At 48.8% G+C, this 24,730-nt stretch overlaps 1 protein-coding gene across 1 annotated transcript in view; it reads right to left on the reverse strand.

The window, feature by feature from the left end:
* Positions 1-10,587: 10,587 nt before the first annotated feature.
* Positions 10,588-24,730, reverse strand: part of Syt6 (synaptotagmin 6) — a 29,461-nt gene continuing 15,318 nt past the window's right edge. The window contains exons 3-6 of the mRNA XM_090333650.1: positions 21,727-21,847; positions 18,423-18,594; positions 16,294-16,423; positions 10,588-10,719 (exon numbers count right to left, since the gene is read on the reverse strand). Of these exons, the coding sequence (XP_090189776.1) occupies positions 10,648-10,719; positions 16,294-16,423; positions 18,423-18,594; positions 21,727-21,847 (495 nt within the window). The 3' untranslated portion in view covers positions 10,588-10,647. The remainder of the gene's footprint in view (positions 10,720-16,293; positions 16,424-18,422; positions 18,595-21,726; positions 21,848-24,730) is intronic.

Consider the following 24,730-nt stretch of genomic DNA (forward strand, 5'->3'; position numbering starts at 1 on the left):
AAATGTCAAAGACAAGCTAAGATCTCTCTGTCTCTGTCTCTCTCTCTCCTGTCCTACCCCCTGAAGCCTTTGCAGTGAACGTCTTCCTACTTGACACCCTCTGTTTATTTTTGCCCCCCCCCCCAATAACCCTTTCAACTTGCCCTGGTTTATTTTTAGAGGTTTCCCATCCATCTCATTAACAGCTCATGAAAACTCAGGTCTCGTATTTCTACCATTTATACCTTTAATTAAACACATTGGCCTTTGTTATCTCAGAACACTGGCCTTGTTAGGATTTAAATGAAGTGACTGCAAGCTATGGCCTAACTGAGGTTTCAATATTCCTTCTAGTCCTCCAATTCTTTTGTCTGCCTGGCTTGTCAGAGCCTCTTCCAGTGTTCTCAGTTCTCTTTTGCATAATCCAAGGCTAGGCGTGCAGTGGAAGGCTAGGTTGTCTGTCTGCTGGGTATTGTTGGTGTGTTTTGGAGGGGGCCTGCCCTTGGCCTTCTCCTCCACCCACACCGGGACTCGTGAGGAAGCTTGGCATCCAATGTGTGAACAGAACAGATACTTAATTAAGAGCACACTGGGACCCAAATCCCTGCTTACACCTGCTGGTCCTCCTGCTCATCAGGAAAATCTACCTAATTACCTGCTCCTGCTGGCTGGGTTCTAATCAACCCTTCTGAAGAGAATGGACAAAATATTGAAAGCATCCATCATTAGACATGCTGACCCTGGATACCACCCTGGATGAGAAGAGGGAGGGAGGGAGGGAGGAAGGGAAGGAGGGAAGGAGGGAGAGAGGGAGTAGGGCTGGGGCAGAGGCAGCAGGTCCAGCCTGCTGACTCTCTGATGTCAGCTAGGTTTCCTGAGCCAAATTGGGGCCAATGTGTGTGGGGGGCAGACCTGGGGCTAGGGTGCCACAGAGCTGGTCCCTGGTCCCCGGTATTCAAGATTGCAGGGCAGTGCCAATCCTTGGAGAGCTGGTGGTGGCACGCTGGTCTGCAAGGGCACTTGGTAATTCTGGGCCATGGTGATAAGTTTTATTTTGGCCTGTAGAAGCCCCTCACCCATTCACTCCCACAAACACTTGCGAGTTGCCTGCTGTGAGCCAGGCCCCGTCTCAGTACTAAGGGCCATGGCTCCTGGGCAGGAATGGGGAACTTTCACTAGAACATAATCCAGCTATAAAGAAGATATGGGAACTGGTGAGCCATTCGTTTGGACCTGGGAGGGGCAGAGGACAGACGGCGCTGTCTAGGGTTGGCATAACAGGAAATATTAACAGTTTAAAGGAAAATAAGTTTAGTTCATGGTTTCAGAGGCTGAGTAGCTGTAGCTGAAGGACCTTTGCTGTGCCTAACATGTAGAACCCAGATGGGTAGGGGCACTAGGGAAGAGAGAAACCCTGCCTTATCTATCTATCTATCTATCTATCTATCTATCTATCTATCTATCTATCTATCTATCCATCCATCATCTATCTATCTTGCCAGTCCTGGGGCTTGAACTCAGGGCCTGGGCACTATCCCTGAGTTTCTTTAGTTCAAGGCTAGCACTCTACCACTTGAGCCACAGCACCACTTCTAGCTTTTTCTGTGTATGTGGTACTGTGGTACTGTGGAATCAAACCCAGGTCTTTGTGCATGCTAGGCAAGCACTCTACCACTAAGTCACATTCCCAGCCCAAATCTGCCTTCATTTATCCAAGTATGGCAAGTCAAGATGTGCTAAGATCCTGCATGTCCATGTTCATGGCTAGTCACCACAGTCAAAGGATGGAAACAGGGACCGGGAGTTTGGCCTAGTGGTAGAGTGCTTGGCTAGCATGCACAAAGACCTGGGTTCGAGTCCTTAGTACCACATACATAGAAAAAAGCCAGAAATGGTGCTGTGGCTCAAGTGGTAGAGCTTTAACCTTGAGAAAGCCCAAGGACAGTGCTCAGGCCCTGAGTCCGGCAAAAAAAAAAAAAAAAAAAAAAAAAAAAAAGAAGGCTAGAAACAGCCTAGACGCCCCACAACAGATGAGTGGATGAAAAAAATGTGACATACATACATACATACATACGTATGTATATGTTTGAACTTTATTCAAAATACTATGTTATTTATAGGGAAATGTATGGGCCTGAAAATATTACGTTGAGTGGAGTCAGGTTTAGAGACACAAACAACACACATTTTCTCTCATATGTGGAAGTTAGAGCTAAAATAAGAAAATATATGAGAATATACATCAGACCGCATGCCTATACACACTTACTGACCACAGTGTGGTGTCCTGAGAAAGATTCCCGTGGTGGACCTGCTTTGAGCAATGGACTTACAGCTTGACAAAATAAATACCAGGGCTGGGGGGAGGGAGATAAAGGGGGAGCCGGTGACAGACTAGGCCACTTCCAAGCTGCGGGAGCCCCAGTCTCTGCAGCCTTATTTCTTTTTCCTCTTCTCCCCTGCAGCCTGCATGGTGGAGGGACTGAGGACAGGATTTTGAGTGCTGTCTTCACACTTCTTGTTTTTGTTTTGTTGGTCATGGGGCTTGAAGTCTGGGCCTGGACACTGTCCCTGAGCTCTTCAGCTCAATGCTAGTGCACTACCACTTTGAGCCACAGCACCATTTCTGGTTTTCTGGTGGTTAATTGGAGATAAGAGTCTCATGGCTTTGAACTGCAATCCTCAGATCTCAGCCTCCTGAGTAGCTAGGATTACAGGCATGAGTCACCATGGCTGGACTTGGCACTCTACCTCCTCCTCATCTCCCTCTTCCTTCTTCTTTGCCAGTCTTGGGGCTTGAACTCAGGGCCTGAGCACTGTCCTTGGGCTTTCTCAAGGCTAAAGCCCTACCCTTTGAGCCACAGCACCACTTCCAGCTTTTTCTATGTATGAGATACCAAGGAACCAAACCGGGGTCTTTGTGCAGGCTAGGCAAGCACTCTACCATTAGGCCAAACTCCTGGCCCCACACTGCTTCTCGAAAGTGAACATCCATCAGGTTTGCTTCCTGGTTTGTCTCTGAAATTCCCGAAGCCCAGTTTCCCCATTGCCTGGCTTCCTCACTAGAGTTTAGCTCAGGTTTTTCTCCTGAAAACTCAGAGACATTTGGAGGGCATAGACAGTGGCATGGTGGGGCAGATGATAAAACACCTGCCCCTCTCCTGGTGCAGAGAAAGGCCTGGAGAAGTGGAAGGGAGGGAGAGCCCCTCATGCCCACTGTCTGGGTGCTGGTGCCATCTCCATCACTGCAGCTGGTGCTTTCTGCTTCAAGAGTTCATGTCATGCTAACCCACTGGGCAGACGCCAGGCTGCAGAGGGAGGTAGCACCTACCTTGCAAGCCCCAGAAACAAGCAACTGAGAGAGATGTGACATTTAAAAAGACAGCTGCAATGGGTGAGATAGTGACTGACATTCATTAAATGTCACCACTTTGGTTAGTGCTCAGTGCTTAAGTTATTCTAAATTAATTACTCAGCCACTTGGTTGATTCCTTACACCCTCCTTCCTGCTTCTCTCGCCCTCTCTCTGCTGCAGAGCAGTACCAGGTCCTTCTCCTGGTTCTCAAGTTGCCTACTTGTGAAGGCGAGGCCTTCGAAGACTGTCTAGGAAGTTGAGCTGACCACTACCAGCTGCCACTGCTGCCAGACCCCAGAGAGGCACCCCAGCCAGCCGGGGCGGGCTTCGATCTCAGGCTGTTATCTATGACTAGAGCAGAATACTGTAGACTGAGTAGTTTATAAAGAAAAGAAATAGCCTGACACTGGTGACTTAGGCCTGCCAGAAAAGGACTGGGCAGAAAAGTCCTTGCAAATTTTATCTCCAGTGGATCAGTACTAGAGCATCAGCCTTGAGTGAAAAAGCCAAGGGAAAGTATCTAGGTCCTGAGTTCAAGCCCCAGCATTGACAGAAAGAAGTAAGAAAGGCGAAAGAGAGAAAGAGAGAGGGGGGGGGAGAGAGAGAGAGAGAGGAAAGAAGGAAATAAGAAAGGAAAGAAAGATGGGAAGAAAGGAAGAAAAGGGGGCTGGGAATGTGGCTTAGTGGTAGAGCTCTTGCCTAATGTGTTTGAAGCCCTGGGTTCAATTCCTCAGTACCCCATACATAGAAAGAGCCAGAGAGAGAGAGAGAGAGAGCGAGCGCTTCATGATTGTGTGGGGCAGGATGTCTGAGACATTATCTGATAAATGTGTTCATGGAGTATCAGACAGGCAGATAGCAAGATCGAAGGAGTTCAAGAAGTCCAAATCTAAGGCTTCTTGATCTTTGTCTCTGGGTACTTGAAGGTACTAAATACATTGGTGTCAAAGTGAAATCTACCCCGGCCTGAAAATGTGGCAGAGAAAACAGCATTCCATGACAGGTAGGCACTGGGGTTCAATAAGCTGAGGGTCACAGACTCCCCAGCTTCCCTGGCAGGGGCTGGGCAGCTCCAGGCCCAAGTCTAGCAGGTTCCACGGACCTCTGGCCTCTGAGTCAGGCACATGTATAATACTGGGGAGAGGAAGTTACTGGTAATTTAAGGAAGACAGATATGAGGCTTGTCCTTTTTCTTCTCCTTCTCCTTTTTCTTTTTCTTCTTCCTCTGCCAGTCCTGAGGCTTGAACGCAGGGCCTGAGCACTGTTTCTGGGCTTTCCTCATGGCTAGCGCTCTACCACTTGAGCCACAGCACCACTTCCAGCTTTTTTATGTATGTGGTACTGAGTAATCAAATCCATGTCTTCATGCATGCTGTGCAAGGACTCCTACCACTAGGCCAAACTTCCAGCCCTTGTCTGGTTCTTTGATTTCACAGACATTTCTTCAGAAAACAAAGGGCTGCAGGTCTTTCACTGGGGTTAACAGTCCTCAGTCGTCTCAGAGACTCACATTTCCAGAAACTTGTAGAATTCCTAGCCACAAGTTTTCTGGCTCCTCACTGCCCCTGCCTGAAAGGGACCTCTTCAACTTGCCTGCCACAGACTCCTGGATGAAGTCACAGAGAAGAGCAGTGTCACATCAGGAAAGCCTGAGGCACCTGCCCACGCTGGGCTCAGCGTCTCTGGATAATACCCGGTGTGTCACCTAACTGTAGGGGAAAAAAGTAACCTCAGGGGAAAGGAGTCACATCTCCCTATCTCTTGGGGACTGAGTTCTCAGCTGGGATGGCTCAGGTATGGGTGTGAAAGCTGTCTGGGAAGGGGGCCGGGGGATTCTGAAGTATCTCTAACCCTCTGCATGCTGTCTGTCCTCAAAGGGTGGCCTTTTCACCACGTCAAATGGCCCAAGTTTTGTGCAGAGCCGTGCATGGTACAGGGCCAATCCCTGGCTTCACGCTGCTTCCAGTAGAGCTGCCAGGTAGCACCAAGGTTCTCCTCATCTTGAACACTGTGGAAAACATGAGTGACTGGCTGTGGCTGCCATAAAGGGTGCATCATGCAGTGGCAAGTGAATGTGCATGACTGTGATTATCTAAGGAGCCATTTCAAGCCGTCTGCCCTGGAGGGGAGGCCAGCAGGGCTCCCAAGGGTATCTTCAGGATGCGGACAGGATCTCGCACAGGCACACTGTGGCAGGATTGTGCATAGATACACCATGATGGTATTGAGCACAGGTATACCGTTTGGGATTGCGCATGGGCACACCATCTGGGCGTGTGCACAGGCGCACAGATGCTCCTTCTGGAGGCAGCCCCAGATCTCTGGTGTATATCTAGAATGGTCCAGAGAGCAGGATTCTATTTATGTGGCTATTTTCCCCTCTGGAGCTCATGGAAAATCTCTGTTTCCTTAGAAATAAGCTTAGCATCCCGTTGGCAGCTGCAAGCTCTGTGTGTTAGTATCCTGTGACCTTGGGTAAATTCCTTAGTCTTTAGGACTGAGGGCAGAATCTGTGAGATTGTCTCAAGCACTTAGAACAAGGCCTGGCAGATAGGAAGCACTTGGTATCTATTAGCTACTTAATTTGCATATGCTCAAGTCTAGTATAAATTTAACATTATCTGCTCAATGCATGTTTGTTGGCCGAACACATTAGTATATACCTAAATAAAAAGAAAAAAGAAAGATCAGCATGGAGGCCTTCAAGCTCCTGAAGGGTCCTGGAGGCAGGGCAGGAGGGAGAAGATAGGTTGTAGAATTGAGGTTTTTGCTCTGTTTTGTTTTTGTTGGTTGTGGGGCTTGAACTCAGGGCGTGGCTGTTGTACCTAAGCTCTTTTGCTTAAGGCTAGTACTCTGCCTCTTTGCGCCACAGTTCTTCTGCTTTTCTAGTGGCTAATTGGAGATAAGAGTCTCATGGACTTTCATGCCCTGGCTGGCTTGGAACTGAGATCCCCAGATCTCAGCCTCCTGAGTAGCTAAGACTACAGGTGTGAGCCACCAGCGTTTGGCGTCTTTCATTATTTTTTAGATAGAGTTTCACATGCTTGCCTAGGGCTGTTTCAACTCTCCTAAATGTTTCCATATAGCAAGAATGACAGATGCACCCCACACGTAGCTACTGGTTGAGAGGGGAGAGGGGGTTGTCTCATGAATATTTTGTCCAAGTGACCTCAAGCTCTGTTCCTCCTGATCTGCTTCCTGAGTGGCTGGAATTATACAGCCACTGGGTCTAACCTGGGTTTTGATATTCTTCATTGGACTTCTGTAACTTCCGTTTCACCTCCCTTATAGTTTATCTACTTTCTCTTTTGAACTGTCATCACTGACATTTTGCTAGATTAAAAGGAAGCCAGGAGCTGGAGGCTCATGTCTGTCAGCCGAACTACTCAGGAGGCTGAGATCTGAGGATCGCAGTTCAAAGCCAGCCCATCACGAAAATTCGGGAGACTCTTATCTCCAATTAACCATCAGAAACTATAAATGGTGCTGTGGCTCAAGTGGTATAGCACTAGCCTTGAGCTGAAGAGCTCATGGACAGCGCCCAGGCCCAGAGTTCAAACCCCATGAATGACTTCAAAAAAAAGTTTGTTGTAAGATTTATTCTACAATGAGTAGACTATGTTATTTCCCTTTTTTAGTTTCTCCAATCTGGCTGTCTGCCTTCACAAGCCCGTCGGGCGGCCTTCTCAGGGGTCACTCCCTCACCATTTCATCTTCTAGGCACTTGGCTAGTTGAGTTTTAGTGGAGTCACGAGTGGTTGTGGCAATGGATACAAACAAAAGGAAGCGTTGGGAGTCCTGTGTTGGCAGGCCAGCTCCAGTGGATGGTCCTTCTCAGCCTCCTTCTCCCTCAGGTGTGGGAATGTCAGCCATGTTAGCTGCTGCCTGGTCTCTGGAGACATGCCAGGGCATTTCAGAGCAAGAGTGAGAACTAAGCCTTGGCTGCTGTCAGCTGGGAGATGGGCAGGTGGTGGCCCAGTGTAGTCTAGCCCATACCCATGATGCTTTGGGCCTGGAGGCCTTCCAGCTGTGGACAGGCCTCCAGCATGGCAGAATTCTGAAGCTGGCGGATAGATGGTGTGTGCGCTCCTGAGATAAAGCAGCCTCCAGAGCAGCTGAGCTACTCAGGGGTTCAACTCTCCATGGAGTGCCAGGAATCTAAGTGTGCATGTGGAGAAATGAATGGAATTTCCGCTCTCCTCTCTCAGGGCTGCCTTCTAAATTAATTAATAACTGGGGATGAAGCCACATGCTGGTGGCTCACGCCTGTAATCCCAGCAACTCAGGAGGCTGAGATCTGAGGACTGTAGTTCAAAGCCAGGAAAATCCATGAGATTCTTTTCTCTAATTAACCAGCCAAAAGATGAAAGTGGAGCTGTGGATCAAGAATGAAAACAATAAGGGATAGTACCTAGGACCTAGATCCCAAATTCAAGCCTCGAATGGAAGGGAGGTAGCTGCTGACCGCAAAGAAAGACAAATTCAAAAATTCACCATTATGCTGTGCGCAAGGCCTGCAAAATCTCAGGAACATAAGAATGACAAGAGAATTGGGCAAGAGACAGAAATTTAATTGAATAAAAATTCCAGGCTTTGACAGGGATGGGAAGACACAAAGCAGTAATTCCAATTCATTAACATCCAGATAAGTGCAGAGGGGAAGGGGCAGAAATATTGCTCCTCCCCCACCAAAATGAGAAAAAAAACTTGTTTTTCTTTTCTTTTCTTTCTTTCCTAGTTGGATGCTGGTGGCTCACGCTTACAATCCTACCTACTCAGGTGGCTGAGGTCTGAGGATTGTGCATGCAAGCCAACCCAGGCAGGAAAGTTTGTGAGACTCATATCTACAATTAACCTTCCCCCCCCCAAAAAAAAGCCAGAAGTGGAGTTGTGGCTCAAGTGACAAAGCAGTAGCCTTGAGCAAATAAAGCTCAGAGACAGGGCCTAGCCCCTGAGTTCAACCCCCAGGACTAGCAAATGAAAAATCCATGTGCAGTGTCCTTGTTACAAGTTGGGCAGAGCTCACAACCACCACACAAGGACTTTCTCATGCCAGAGAAAGCTAACAAGTGAACTCACTTTGAACTTGCTTATGCTGAAATTTATTTCAGCTTACTCTCATCTGGACACTGGGTTGCATAATGAGACACAGTGGTTCACATACCAGTCAAACTTCAGGTTGAGGGCTTGTCTCCCCTGGGACAAATGAGGTGGGGAATGGGGGACCCAGGAACTGAAACCTTCCCAGGTGCCCCCCTGCTGGAGGAGTTAATCAAGACTGGTAGTTGTTGAGGTGCTTTGGGGCCTGGCTATAATCTGTTCTGGCAATGATTTTCTGAAACTGGGGGGGCACTCGCCCCTGCCCCAGGCCTCACTTCTGGGAGGATGCTCTGACACTAACTTCCAGGATCCCCATGAAACACAGCTGTCCCCATCAACAACTGCAACAACCGCTCAGGGATTGAGGTGGCTAGCTACATGGACAGTCAGACGAAGAATGAAGTTTGTCACCTGCTAGGAGTCTTGTCATGACTTGAGTTTGGTCTTACTCCCTAGAGAACATCCAAATACAGGACTGCCTGACCAAGAAAGCCCATCCATCACAAGACATTTGGGGAGAAAAGTTATCTCCATACATTAGTCCCTAGCCTTAGGCTCATACACAGAAGAGTCTAGATTTATCTACAGTGACTTTTCTCTATGAAAACTTTTCTTGCCACCACTTTATCCTGCTGGCTCACATCCAACCTCCTTGTATTAGGAAATAGACATTACCTAAAGTGATAGCACGGGAGAAACCAGGTCACTTGGCTTCAAGTGAGCATTGCTTAATTATGATGCTTGTCCTATAGCACATAACATCTATAACAAATAAGACACAAGGTGTGTGGATAGCTTTTATGTTCTTGATCTTCCATGGCTGAAAGAAAGAGTTTTGAGTGGCTACTAGCAATTTCCACACACAGCTCTGGAAACAGGCAGTATGTAGTCTCAAGTTGGAGTAGAAAGCCACTCCCATGTGCTTACTGGACAGAGGACTAAGACTGAGACCTTGGCAAGGAGGTCACGATTCACTCTATAGGAATGTGCTATTACAATACAGAATAGTTGAAACTTTTTTTTTCTCTCAAGTGAAGTTGGGTTAAGGTAGAGACCTAAAGGTAAAACAAAACACTGCTACTAAAACAACACAGAATACTTAATATGTTATAGAACTAAAGTTTAAGGTGAGAATTGTCCCAGAGTCTGCGGAGTTGAAATAGGCTCAAGCTGATTGGTTTTAACCAAGCAGATGCTCTTTCCAGAGAGATTCAATCTGCTACTTAGGTTTCCAAAATCCTCATTCAGAAAAGACCATTTTATCTAGATTTTTTCCTTTTATTTGTTTAGGCATTTAAGACTGCTGTTTGATACTTTGTGGAATTAAAAAAGCTATGTGTGACGCATAAATCATCCTGAAATGTATGTACCTATATTTCTTCACAATAAAGGTTTTTTTTTTTTCAAGAACTGAGATCCTGCATTCAAACACATGCCATCATTAACTGTGGTGAGGCATCAGAAAACATATGGCAAGATTAGTTTAAGCAGGATCATTCCTAAAGAATGTGAGGAAGGAATCAAGATGTTTCTAGTTGATGAAAAAAGCTGAAGAATCCCATACTCTGCAAAAGTCAACACATCAGATTTTGGCTTGAATCACACCAGCAAAGAAGCTCAAAGGTGATCCTTGGCCTTGTAAAGGTCCATCAATGGATCTGTACTATCCCTGTAGAGCATGGAAAATAATCATAGCCCCACCCACTGTGGACATTGCCCCACTCATTGAGACCATGACCACACCTACTGAAATCACGATTCCACCGGCTGCAGCCATGGCCACGCCCACTGCAGCCATGGCCACGCCCACTGCTTGCTTCTTCAGGTTGCAGAGCTTGGTGGAGACAAAATTTCAGAGAGTCAATCCGCTTTTCTAGAACATCTGCTATTTTACATCTGGTTTTCTAGAACCAACTTCTGGCTCTCTATCCTTGGCTTTTTTTTTACCCCCCTCTACTCATTAGGGTTTTGTTTGTTGTCCATTGGTTTGTTGTTTCTTGTCTTGACAGCCGACCCAAACAAAGTCAAAAAACCACAAAAACATCACCTGGGGAGACAGGAATGATGAAGACAGATCTGGCCACAGGACAAACGTCTGGGCCTGGTGCTGCCCACGAGCAGCAGGGCCGCGCTGCACACGACACTGTTTAGACGCTGACACTGGACAAGTGTGGAAAGAACACAGCGGAATCTGATGGGCGGCTTGGCCGCCATCACGGCGTTGGAGGCGGCTTTGGCGATGGGCTCGAACTCTCGCTGTCGAAGCTGGCAGCTCGGCCGTGCCACTGCAGAGAGGAAGAAACCATTACTGATGGCCAAAGGGCGTTCACGCATCCACCCAAACTCCACCCTGGCCATGCACTGGCTTCCTCTCCCGGCTCCTTGGAAAGCGTGGATTTGCTGTCCCCCATGCACAGCGAGAAGAATGAACTAGGGTGTCTCGTCTGGAGGATCCATGCAAAACCTGCTGCAGAGGCAAGTTCAGCTTTCTTCACAATGTGGTGTGTGTGTGTGCGCATGTATTATTAAGGTTCTGTCTTCGGACCATTTCTGTGTGATTCCACCATTTTTCTTGCAACAAACAGCTTACATTAGTGGCAGTGTGCTGAGCGTGGCCTTACTGCCGTGAATCCACATCACGAATTATCTGCAATTTGCCTGGGAACTGTGAGTATAGCAAAGAACCCCAAGGATAGTGCTTTGACTGGGCTCTCTTTTTCAGTTTGAAGGGGTGAAGGGTGAGGCAAGGAGGCCCTTCCACTTCTTCCTCCCCAGCCTTCTCCTCACATGCCCACTCTCCACCCCCCTTGGCCTTTAACCTGCTGTGGAAGTGTGCGTGGTAATGGGTGATGGATGAAAGGAGCTGAGGACAGACAGACCTATGCCTGGAGTCCTTCGACCCTCCCTGAAATGGAAAAGCCAGGCCTCGCTCACCCTGCCATGTTTCTAGGGCCAGGGTCTTACCCCAGGAATATTCTTGCCCTGTCTAGTGGGGGAACCTAAGTTCACAGAATCAGTGTCTCACTCCTCTGTTGGTGGGGAGAGGAGAAGAGAGAGGCAGAGGTCAGGTAAGTGGTCAGATGGTCTTCACACCATCAGTGCAGCCTCCTTTGCCTCTTATTTCCACCCTGAGGAATGATAGCCATTTCTAGACAGAGCTAAGCTATCTAAAGATCATCCAGCATCACTTCCACACTAAAGGGAAAACTCCTTGGAGCCAAGGAGACACCAGACCAGCAGGATGACACACAGCACACAGTCTTGCACTCCGCCTCCACTGACTCCCTCAGGGCATCTCCACACTTCCTTGAGCATGGCAGCCTGAAGGCTCACACAACTAAGCAAAGGCTAGATAGATGCTCAGACACTAGCTTGAGTGAAAAAAAAAAAAACCTAAGGGGCAGTGCCCTGCCCCTGAGTTCAAGTCCTAGTACTGGCCAAAAAAGAAGTGGAGGTGGCCTTGGGGGTCGGTGGGAGGTGGGGTTTAGCCAGTCCCGCCCTCTCGTTCTTACAGGAAAACAAAGAAACAGAAGTCAAGACAGCAAGTGAGGAGCGGAGCCAGGTCAAAGCCGGGTCTACTGGTTCCTTCCACTCCAGATACCAGGTACTTACTCCTAACTCCGGTGCAGTCCCTCTGCTTGCAGCATCCATATGAGTGAAATCACAACCGAGGGGTTCCCTGGTGAGATATTGTAAATCAATAAACGCCTGGTTCCTGGGCCCCCTGTGACTTTTGACTCAGGTTTTGCTTACCCTGAAGGTGACATAAGACTGTTAGGAATGCTTTCACGGGCAGATCTTCCTATAAGGAGCTTGGTACCCACTGTGGATGGTCAGTGAGGGGTACCTGATAATCGCTTGCTTCTCCCTGGCTAAGAGGCCACTTAGACACCTGGATCCATAGTTCCAGCCCAGAGCAGGAAACACAAAATGCTACACAGAGTCCCTTTGTCCCGTAAGCCTCCCAGTGTGGCCACATAGAGTGTTAAGGCCTTGATTTTTCCTGGGCTGATAAACCAGAGGAGGAGATTGATGCATGGACAATGGAGAGATGAATCATTCTGGAATGCATATCAAGGTGGCAGCTCTGGAGGGTAACTGTTCCCAGCCAGCTGAGCTCCAAGAAGGTCTTTTGTTGAGATGTGAAATCTATGGAAAGCCACAAGCTGCAGCTCACACCTGTAATCCCAGCATACTTTGGGGCTTCGATTGAGGATCATGGTTCAATGCTAGCCTAGGCAGGAAAGTCCATGGGATTCTTACTTCCAGTTAACCAGCAAAAAGTCAGAAATGGAGCTGTGGCTCAAGTGGAGAGCATTAGCCTGAAACAAAACAGCTAAGCAAGAGTGCAAAATCCTGAGTTCAAGGCCAATGCTGATACATACACATTAAAATGGATGGCAGATGATCTGAACTAGGATCTTTGCAATAGAATGCCTTGAAGAAGGGCCCTGGTCAGCGGGACTCCGTGTGTAATGACAATGATGGCACATAGCACTGAGTAAGGATGCGGGAAATAAGGGGCTGGCACGCAGCTGGGCAAGGGCATTTGATGTGGCTAAATGAATTTTTATTCATGAGAGAGCCCAGCAGGGAAAAATACCTTTTCAGTTAATTTGTTTCCCTCAACCTTATTTTAAACCCCTAACAGGCAAGCCAGTCTGATGTCTTCTGTTCTTATTAATAAAAAGAGAAGTGATCACAGCACTTGAAACTCAGCTAAGAAAGGTACAAGAAAATACTGAGAGCTCTACAGATATGAGGTCATTTATCTTCCTGGTGCAGGAGAAGATTTCTTTCTGGAAGATGCAGATGGGAGGGAGATCCAACTTTCGAAAACAAGGCTCTTAGTCCAGAGCCGAGCTAAGGGGAAAGCCCAGGTGAGCTGTAAGGATGGCTTTGAAGACAGACTCAGCACAAAGTGCCTCAGGAACTCAGAATGTTGCTTCGTATCAGCTTGCTGAAGTTTTAAGGGGGTGTGTGTGTGTATGTGTGTGGTGTGTGTGAGTGTTGATGCTTGAACTCAGGGCCTTGCACTCTCGCTTGGCTTTTGTGCCAGTTGACTGGGACTCTACCACTTGAACCACAGCTCTACTGTCAGCTTTTTGCTGGTTAACAGGAGATAAGCATCTCATGGACTTTCCTGCCCACTCTGGCTTTAAGTCATGGTCTTCACATCTCAGCCTCCTCAGTATCTAGGACTATAGTTGTGAGCCACCAGCTCACACCTTGGTGGATAAATGTAGTATTATAAAAGTGTCAGTAAAGACTCCACATCAGTACATACTGCTGAAATCCTCAGCTGCCAAGATGAAGGTCCATTTTCAGCTTCTTTATACAATGATCAGCTGAGGAGAAGTGTGTGTGTGTGTGTGTGTGTGTGTGTGTGTGGAGGGTAGTCCTGTGTATGCCCAATCGCTCACTCAAATACCAGGTCAAAAAAAAAATCGTGAAGCCAAAGGATATGAATCAATTTAATCTTTTTGTTTTTCATGGACTGTTAACTCTACAGCCTCACCAAATATTCATTTCCAAGGGCTTGATTCTACTTTATCTTCCTCTTTTGTCTGGCTTAGTGAGTCAGAGTTCTCAAAGAAACTGACTTGGAATCAATTATTTGGCTTAATTAGATTGCATTTATCATGATCCTGGGCCCTAGTCCTGCACCTCTATAGTATGCCTCACTCCTTTTTGCCTGCCACTCTGCCACCCACTTCCTTTGCCAAGACCAGGCTGGGCAACAATGGTGAGTTATTGCAGGCTCGAGAAAGGCAGCTCCTTGGGGCAGGGGCCTAGCTTTGTTTAGGGTCAGCAATTAGAATGGCAGAGATAGACAGGGCCTGCCTCTCACCAACTCAGAATCAAAGCCCTGGGCAGGCAGTGCAGGGCTGGTGGTCCCAGGGTGGCTTCCCGTGCTCATTCTCAAAGCCCCCTAAACAGATGTTTGCAAATGTCTGTACAGCGGTAAAGAAGGCTCATTGCAACCCACTCAGGGCTTCTGGCTGGGCTCTGCCCACAGCTCTGCCCAGTGGCCTCACCTCCAATGGGACTCACTCCAGTGGATATGGGTGTGGCACCTGGGGATGAGAAAGGGCCCTGCAGGTCCTTGGCTGGGTGGACATTTTCTACCAGGCAGGAGAGTCCATGAGACTCGTATCTCCACTAAAACTATCCAAAAAAAAAAAAAATCAGGTCTGGGAGTGTTGCCTAGTGGTAGAATGCTCACCTAGCAGCAGGAAGCCCTGGGTTTGATTCCTCAGTACCATATATACAGAAAAAGCTGAAAGTAGTGCTGTGGCTCAAGTGGTAGGGCACTAGCCTTGTGAAAGCCCAAGGACAGTGCCCAGGCCCTGAGTTCAAGTCCCAGGACTTGCAAAAATCAGTCAGAAGTGACTCTGTGGCTCAAGTAAAAGAGCACCAGGCTTGAACAAAAAGCTCAGGGATAGCACCCAGACCCTGTGTTGAAGCCCAAAGATCAGCTCCAAAAACAAAGCAACAGCAAAAACCTCTTTGTTTTTGTACTTGATCTTTTGCACTTTATATAGTTTTATAGATCGCCTAGCTTTTCTTGTAGATGGGGCTGTGACATTGAAGTTGAGGTTCAGTCTGGTGTGGTCACCTGTACCCCAAATCTATTTGAGAAAAGCAGGCCAGGTAATCACCAAGGCAATAGATCATAGGATCTAAATCAATGAGATGTAGTCTCGGTGAGGCAAGCTTTGATATCATTCAAAGGGACGTTTTTCTTTGTTTTTCCTTTTTCGTGTGTGTGTGTGTGTGTGTGTGTGTGTGTGTGTGTGTGTGTGTGTGTGTGTGTGGCTTGAATTCAGGGTCTGAGTGCTGTCGCTTAGGTTTTTCACTCAAGGCTGGTACTCTGCCATTTGAACCACGCTTCACTTCTGGTGTTTTGCTAGTTAATTAAAGAAGAGCATTTCACAAACTTTCCTGTTTAAGTTGTGAACAGCAATCCTCAGATCTCAGCCTCCCGAGTGGCTAGAATTACAGGCTTAGCCACCGATGCCTGGCTAACGGGATGTTTTCTTTAGAGTTATGTGAGAAGCCATGAGTTCCAGAGTCCACAGCAAGCCAGCAAGGACCAAAAATGGAGCCACTGACCTCCAGGGCTTTGCTAGACACCGATGTCTCTCGTGAGAGACAGTGACGACCTTTCTGCCAGTCTACCTGCCATCCATCCACAGAGGAAATGCCAAACTCAGCCTGCCTGGGACCTCAGGGATCTCAGTGTTCTAACTGGTATGGAGTTCCTGGCCAGGTTCTGATCTCACTCCTCTCTGGGAGTTGCTCTGAAGGGATGAATGTAACTCAGGGGCTCTGAAGAGGCTTTTCAGGCTTGGCACAGTGGCTTGCAAGAAAGGCTTTCTGAAAGTTTTAATTTTTCCATTAAGAGCTCGGCATTGGCCAGGTGCCAGAGACTCACACCTGTCATTCTGGCAATTCAGGAGCCTGAGATCTGAGGATCAGGCAGTACATGAACTGCTTCTTTTCAATGAATCAGCAAAAAGCTGCAAGTGGAAGTAAGGCTCAAGTGGTAAAGCACTAGCCTTGAGGGAAAAAGCTCAGGGACAGTGCCTAGGTCCTGGGTTCAAGTCCCAGTATCAGTGCAGAAAAACAGAAAATAAGAAAACCTCTAGGATTGCTTTTGAAACATCCAATGCCAGGCAGCTTCCATCTCCCCTAGCCCCCATCACACAATGAGAAAGCATGCAGCCCCTGTGCCCCCTACCGCCAACAGCCAAGGGTCTCCCACAGCTGACTTGCCGTTCTCAGCCCACGCCACCATGCAGCAAACGCGCCAGGGGCCAGGCAACCTCACCCACCTCTTTGAAGGATTTCTTTACCTCCACCAAAGAATGCCAGTGTGCGATGGGTTTCCGGGGGTAGGCCAGCATCTCATTCCAGTGGTCCCTGCCCAGGCCCTCGGCACTGGTCCCCACTCGGCACACTCCAATGATCTCATTATGGCCCACTCTGAGGAAGAGACGGAGACCCCACCATTGGCCTTCAGACTGGCTCTCAGGGAGGGAGAATGGTGTGCTCTAAAGATCTCAATACTGGGCAGGGTCCTGAGTGGCCAGTGTGTGAGGCTTTGCGCAGCCTCTGTCAGACACAGGGAGATAAGTGGGGGCTACAGACTTGCCTGGATCCACGAGAAATGGTGGCACACGGTGTGATGCGGCTGAGGTTTCTTACATTATGACCTGACCAGCGCTTTCCACCAGAGGCAGCAGCACTGAATGAACGTCCCTATCCTGGGCGCTGTTTCTCTTCCTCGAGCAACGGGGCTGTGATTTATTCACTCAGCAAGAGCATCCCTCATCACTCCTTGGGGGGCTGAGATCTGAAGCTCTAGGTACCAAGTCAGCACTCATAAATGAACTGGGAAATTGTTATGTCCAATGAAGGAGCAAAAGACCCAGAAGTAGTCTGATGCCAGTGGCTCACTGCTGTAATCCGAGCTACTCAAGAGGCTGAGATTTGAGGATCGGGGTTCAAAGTCAGCCTGGGAAGGAAAAGTATGAGACTCTTCAAAAACAAAAAGCTGAAAGTGGTGCTGTGACTCAAGGGATAGAGCGCTTTCTTAGCGCAAAAGAAGCTCAGGGACAGTGTCCAAGCCCAGTGTTCAAGCCCCAGAAGTGGTGAGGGGAAAATTCAGAAATGGAATTCAAGTGGTAGCATGGTAGCCTAGAGCAGAAAAAGCCAAGCAAAAGAGCAAGGCCCTGAGATCAAGCCCTAGTACTGACCGCCTCCCCCCACAAAAGAAAGAGACAGAGAAAGAGAGAGAGAGAGAGAGAGAGAGAGAGAGAGAGAGAGAGAGAGAGAGAGAGAGAGAGAGAGAGAGAGAGAGAGAGAGATCCAGAATTGGAGCCTTAATGCAGATTTCTATCTCCAGGCAAGTGACAGCTGGAGAGAAGGAATCACAAGGGTGCAGCAGCAAAGCAGTGCTTTTGAGGCAGCCTTGATGGGAATAAAATTGAAAAGTGAGAAGAAATAGACCCTAGATGAGGAATCGGGCTGGGAGGATGGGCTAGGCCTGGTCATGGAAGGTCTTGAGGGTCCAGAGGAAGGATCTGGACAACAAAAACTATTCACTGATCTTCAGAAAGACAGATCCGGGGGCAAGTGTTTTAGTCTATTAAATGAGTTAGGGCAGAATCTGCCAGAGCCTGTACAGCTGCTGAAGCTGTCACGGTAGTGGTTGTGCCTCCTGCTCTCAATTTGGCTTCTATGCTCCAGGCTGGACCTCTACCACTTGAACCACAGCTCTGCGTCCAGCTTTTTGTTGGTTACTTAGAGATAAGCAACTTCCAGACTTTCCTGTCCAGGCAGGTTTTGAATAGTTATTCTCAGATCTCAGCCTCCTGAGTAGCTGGGATTACAGGTGACAGCCACGAGTGAGGCTTTTTTTTTTTTTTTTTTTTTGGTGGGTCATGGGGCTTGAACTCTGGGCCTGGGCACTGCCCTTGAGCTCTTCAACTCAAGGCTACTTCCCTACCCCTGGGTCTGGGCATTGTCCCTGAGCTCTTCAGCTCCAAGCTATCACCCTACCCCTGAGCCACAGCCCCACTTCCCATTTTCTAGTGGTTAATTGGAGATAAGCGTCTCAGGTTCTTTAGTGCCCAGGCTGGCTTTGAACCTTGATCCTCAAATCTCAGCCTCCTGAGTAGCTAGGATTACAGTCGCGAGCCACCACGCCTGGCTAGAGAGGCATTTTAAAGGACAGCTGTTGGGAGATGGTGCTACCTGGAAGAACAGGAAAGTGGTGGGTGTGTTTAGGCAGCTGGGAGGGAAGCCAAAGCCCTCTGCTAGGGGAGCCTGTGTTCTCCCTCAAGTACCTATACCCTTGCGTGGGCAGAGCCTGCCCCCTGAGCCCCAGGGCCTAGGCCAAGAAATCTGTGCTACACACACACACACACACACACACACACACACCCAGGGGACAGGACCCGAGTCCCAGAACTGCAGTCACCTGTCATAGTCCATGACCGAGATGAGCAGGCTGACTTGATCCATGTTTTCTGGAGGGATGTCGAAGATGACGGCCTCATTGTAGATGGGGTTGAGGGTGTTTTTCTTTATGGTGGTTTTCTTCTTCTTCAACCTCCGGCCGTCACACAGCAGGGATACCTTGACATACGGATCTGTGCCAATGAGGACAGGACAAAAAGAGAAAAGGCATGTCCCGAGCATGGCTGGGTGTGTGTGAAATAAAAAGCCACCTGTATGGCACACCTGTCCCTGAGGAGGCTCCAGCGTCTTTAGAATTCTGTCATGAGGTACTAACAGAGAAACTGTCCCTGGCCCTGACACCCACTTCCTCGCCCTAAACCTCAGTCTCACAGGGTCTGACTGGATCACAAGGGTGTTAAAAATGAATGGAAACTAATGACTGTCTCTCTCTCTCTCTCTCTCTCTCTCTCTCTCTCTCTCTCTCTCTCTCTCTCTCTCTCTCTCTCTCTCTTTCCTTCTTCCCTTCCTCTCTCCTCCGCCCCCTTTTCCTCCTTCTTTTTCATCTTGCCTAGGCGCCGTCCCTCGGCTCAAGGTAGGTGCTCTATCACTTGAGCCACACCTCCACTTCTGGCTTTTTTATTTTTATTTATTTATTTTTGCCAGTCCTGGGCTTGAGCTCAGGGCCTGAGCACTGTCCTTGGACTTTTCTCAAGGCTAGAGCTCTACCACTTGAGCCTCAGCATCACTTCTGGCTTTTTTCTATGAATGTGGTACGGAGGAATCGAACCCAGGTCTTCGTGCATGCTAGGCAAGCACTTTAACCACTAGGCCAAACTCCTGGCCCACGTCTGGCTTTTTGCTGAGAAAATGGAGCTAAGAATCTCACATATGTTGCCCCCTGGGCTTGGCTTCACGAGGTGACCCTCAGCTCTCAGCCTCCAGAGTAGCTAGGATGACAGTGACCCAGCATTTCTCTCATCTATCTGGAGACAGTTTTCCCTGGAGGTTTTCACCAGCGTTGCTAAGCCCAGGATGGAGGGGGGGCAAAATGGCCTTCAAGATGCCCATGAGTCAGAGTGAAACAAACAGCCACTGCCACATGCTGTTCACATCCTCCCACCAACAACGTGATTTTGGGCCCCAGGATCTCAATACTCTCATTTGCGTTTGTCAGCAAGAAGAGGGGGTGAGGCCCTGCTTTCTGCTCCTCTGGAAGCCATTTTCTGGCCACTTCTGAGTGGTGGAGTGGAAGGAGCTGTGGCCGGAAGAGTGAGCAAGGCAGCCCTGGGGAGAGGGCAGCTGGCTGGCAGGCCTTTCCCAGTGGGACCCTGGACTCGCTCCACGCTGTCAGGAGCTGCCTTGTTATTGAAACGCCCGTGTGCCTTCCCAGCTAGTCTCTTCTTTCTGTTTTTCTGAATAGGGATTTCATGTCGTCTTTCTACCCTGAAATTTTCTACTCATCCAGATGAAGTGACACCTTTTGTATCGCATGGCACAGGTGCTTTGGTCAGCATCATAATTAGTATTTGTGCTGCCCAGCTCAAGAATTGAGAAGATGGCTCATGGGTAATAATAGCTTTCAGACACGTTGCGGGGGTGGGGGGCTGAGACACCTTGTTCAGGCTGTGTGTGATGGACAGGCGTTAGGGTATGGTTCTACCGCCTGTGCACAGAGCCCTCACCAGCCTCATGCCCCCTGACATTAGGGAGGGGTGCCACATGTTCCATATAAACTAGAGAAACCTCAGCTCCTGCCCTGAAGCCCTAGCCATGAAAGATTCCCACAGGTAACCAGACTAGCTCCATGCTTTAGCCGTGGAGAGCTTAGGTTTATGAAGGAACCAGGAAGGCCATGGGCCTCACTGTCTCACTGTCTACCCCTTTGTGAGAGGCCTTTTGGGATTTTCAGTGTGTGTGTGTGTGTGTGTGTGTGTGTGTGTGTGTGTGTGCGCGCGTGTGTGTGTGCGCGCGTGCAGGCCAGTCTGGGGCTTGAACTCAGAGCTTGGGTACCTGTCCTTGAGCTTTTCTGCTGAAGGCTTGGGGCTCTACCGATTTAGCCACAGCTCCACGTTTGGCTTTCTGGTAGTTAACTACAGAGGAGAGTGTCACAGATGTCCTTGCTCAGCTGGCTTCCAAGCCTGATCCTGAGATTTCGGCTTCCTCAGCTAGGATGACATAGCCACTGGCGTCTGGCCCGTAACGACCTACTTGAGGCAATTGTGACCATACTTGAGCTTTCTAGGAAACAAGTAATAAATACAAAGGAAGTACGGAGCAAATTCCTTAGCTGAGCTCAGGGGCGCCTCCCGAGTGATTTGACACTGGACATGAAATTCAGAGAAGGGCCTCTTGGAGGAAACAAACGAGTATGTGCATGCATGTGCACATGCACCTGTGTATGTGTGCATGTGTGTACACATGTGTGTGCGCGCATGTAGTCATATCTATCACCACACTCAACATTAGAGGCCTCTGCTCTCCACACCTGCCTCCTTCTCAGCAAATTTGGGGCCCAAGTCTGTGTGGATGGCAGACATTTATGGGAGCAACTCCGTGCTTCCGTGCTACCCTTCTGGAAGTCTGGGCCAGTGCATAAATGAAGACTGTCCAGAGGGTGTGTGTGTGTGTGTGTGTGTGTGTGTGTGTGTGTGTGTCCTTATGTTTTCCCCTGCTTCTTTCCCTCCTCTGCATGAAACCTGGGAGCAGAGGGCCCCATCCCCTTCCCCTTTTCCCTCTCCTCTCTGCACTGAGTGATCATGGTGGCGTGGGAACAATGCTTAGCACCTCCCTGGATTTGCTCATTTTTTCTGAGTACCATCGATGCAGGCCTTAGCATTCCCACTTCTCAGATCGAGAAATTGCTCCGGTTTGGATAGTGGATGTCTCAAAGGCCACGTGTGAAGGTTTGATGCCAGCCTCAGCGCTACTGGCTGGCGATAGAACTTTCTAGAGGTAGGAGGAAGGAAGTGAGGTCAAGGCTAGGGTCTAGGTGGCTTTCTGGGACCTCAGCCCCCCATTTTCCTTCCCCTTGGCTTCCTGTTCTAGATTAAGTCTCCTCTGCCATGTGTTCCAGCCATGGCCCAGAGCCACAGGTGTTAAGAACATGGATGCAATGAGATGACAAAAGCCTTTCCTCTGCACACCAGTCACCTCAGGTACAGGCTGCAGTTTGCAGCCATGTATACCCATGCTTCAAAAAATACTGGCTATCATCGCCCTTCATCTGAACATTCCCAAATGCTACTGTCCAGACTCCAGGAGGCTTCGCGGCAGGCCCCAGGCGTAGGGGAGAGATTGGGGCCGTCCACAGGGGTAGCAGGTACCTGAATAACCTGTGATATCCATTGCCTTGAGGTTGCGGCACTTGATCACGGTGAGCGTGAGCCTGCCCGCCGTGGGCAGGTAGCAGAGGGAAAACATGATCTCGCCCAAGTCCACGCTTTCCTGCAAGGAAGTAGAGAGGAGGGCAGTAAGGGCCCACACGCTAGGCCTCACCGCCTTGGGACCTAGGGGAAGACTCCTGAAGCCAACAGCACCATGGTTTGAAATCCAAGGAACGGGACTCTGGAAGTTGTGGGGAATCAAAGGGTTCTTCAGTAGAACTTTCCCCTTTCAATGTCCCTTCTCATGCTTTGATCAGATTTGGGTCCTTGGCGTTCTGCTTTCATGTGACTCATCCTGCATGCTCCCTTGGCTCATTCTGGCCTCCTCACCAAAGTCACCCCCGACCCCACCTCATCCAGGTATGTAGTCACAATATCCTGGGCAGACACTTGCTGTAGCTTGCAGACAGCTCCTTTCCCAACGCACCTGCAGTTCCTTTTGGTGGTCTCCTAGCCTCTCTCGGCTCCACCTTCTCAACATGAGGCGGAGCCTGGAATCCATGTCTTTTCAGGACAGAATGCCCACCAATGAGCCATCACCAGCTCCAGTCTAATGCCCAGCCTTAGATCTGCTTTGTCCCCTTTCCATGACTGCAATTCACCTTCAAACAACCAGTGAGGAACAGACAGCAGCATGGGAAAAGGTCTCTGGAGACTTCTGAGAGGACAAGAGATGGTGGCCTTTTCCTACAAAATTTTACTACCTTCCTTGAAAGATGGTAAACGCATCCCTCGGTTGTAGTAGATAGCATACTGCCAGACTGCTTTGTCTGCTACTCCAACAACTGAGACAGTCCAGATGTCTTGGGACTTGAATATATGGAGGTGTTTCCTGCTTTAAGGTTCCCAGGGCTAAATTGGAGGAGGAGGTCAGGGTTTGGGAATGCTCTGATTTCAGACGCCATGCTCAACTCCGTTCCTCAGAAGTCCCTGGTTCAAAATAATTCAGGCAGGAGCATAGCCTAGTGGTAAAGGGCTTGCCTAGCATGCACAAAGCCCTGCGTTCAATTCCTCGGTGCCACAGACGCAGAAAAATCCAGAAGTGGAGCTGTAGCTCAAGGGGCACAGTGCTATCCTTGAGCAAAATGTATTCAAGGACAGTGCTCAGGCCCTGAGTTCAAACCCCAGGACTGGCAAAAAATAATAACAATTCAACAGCTTTTAGCTTTCTACATGGGCTCTTAATTAATTAATTCACTTATTCAGCCAACAAATGTTGAGTACTGGTATTTACTAAGTACATGATCTAGATACTAGACACAGAGGAGAGCAATCCCTTCCTCTACGGAACTTACATTTTATGGAGGCCAAGGACAATATTAACAAGGGAAATGAATATTAAAAAGGAAAAGGAAATGAAATTAAGTCAAAAATATCAAGGAGAAAATTTGCAGGCAGAAAAGGGAGATAAAAAATGACCTTGGGGAAAGTTGTAGCTGTTGAGTTTTTAGCTAGGGAAAGCTTTCCTGACTTCTGAGAAAGAGGAGTTGACGGTAATACCAAGGTTTCTCCCTAGGAAGCCCCTGCTTCAACTGGGAACTTCTAGAATGGCCCACTAGAGAATTAGCAGGAGCAGGTGGTCCTCATGTTGTCCTCTAGGTGGCATCAGCTACCACCCTTCCCTACCCCCATGCTTCTTGTCTACCTACCACCCCTTGCCTCTAATCAAAGCCCAGAACTGGTGCCAGAAGGCCTTGGCTCCAGGACTGTGGAACTTTCCACAACTAGCGCCCCTTCTAGTACCCAGGAGCCCCTGCCCTCCATAGAGCCAGTGATTCGAGACCATGTCCTGTGGAACTTTGTCCATGCACAGCTAGAGGGGCAGCTCTGGAAGGTAAGAATTGGGGCCTTTGTTCTTTGTATTTGCTCGGCCCCTCGTGGTGCTGGGTGTGAACTCAAAGTGCTCCTTCAAGAGCTATGAAAACATGCTTGTTTTGCACTTCTTGACCTGGTGCACACCTGGATCTTAGTCCTCCTATTTTTACTTCTTACTAGTGCAAAACATCCACCATGAGACCCCAATTCTTCCACTGAAATGGGGTCTCATGGACTTTTCTGACAAAACCGGTCCTTCAGAACTCGGGTCTCCCATCTTGTTAGTACAACAACCATGTGCCACAGAACCAGAGATTGCTAAGATCTCCCAAGCTTTTCAGCCACAACCATTATCATCCCAGCCAGTCTTCCCCTAGCTGGGATTACGAGCGAGAGCCAGGATGAACCTCCTTATTTCCTTTAGTAACTCCAAGGTTTCTTCACCCGGCCCAAGTCCATGCTAACACGGCATGCTTTCCTTTGCCAAGGTTTGTTTTTTTTTTTCTCAATGATCCTTAGCACAAACCTCTGAAGTAGACACCCCAATCCCCACTGAACCCCAGAAAAAGCGAATGTCTTGTGAAGTTCAGAGCCAGCGAGTGCTTAGTGGTTTGCTTTGTGGATGAGGGCAGCGCCTCAACTTGCACTCTCACTGGCTGAGTCCTGACCCCTCCCCTCTGCCCACCTCTCTCCACAGGGTTGGTGTGTATCTGGGGACTCTTGCCTCTCTATCCCTGAATGATTCTGGTCCTGATTGTAGGTCCCAAGGTCAGTTTGTGCCACCCCATCCCTGATTCAGTGTCTCCCCCAACCCCCGGCCCCCCACAGTAACTGCTGCTCTGGCCTGCACTTCTCGCCTGTAAACAAAAGTCACTAGATGTTTTTATTTTTTTCCTCATCTACATCTTGCCCTTAGCATGGCTTAGTGGCATGAATTGGCCTTGTTTTCTTGAGCACACAAATGGAGAGGACTGGGTTTGTTGTTGTTTTGTGCCATTACTGGAACTTGAACTCAGGGCCTTCTTTTTACTTGACTTTGTTACTCAAGATTGGTGCTCTACCACTCAAGCCACACCTTATGGCTTTTTGCCAGAAGTCGTCTCCATCCATCATCTTCCTGAACAGACAA

This window comes from Megascapheus bottae, chromosome 6 (genome assembly GCF_031878675.1).
Source record: "Megascapheus bottae isolate mThoBot1 chromosome 6, mThoBot2.hap1, whole genome shotgun sequence".
Taxonomy (NCBI): Eukaryota; Metazoa; Chordata; class Mammalia; order Rodentia; family Geomyidae; genus Megascapheus; species Megascapheus bottae.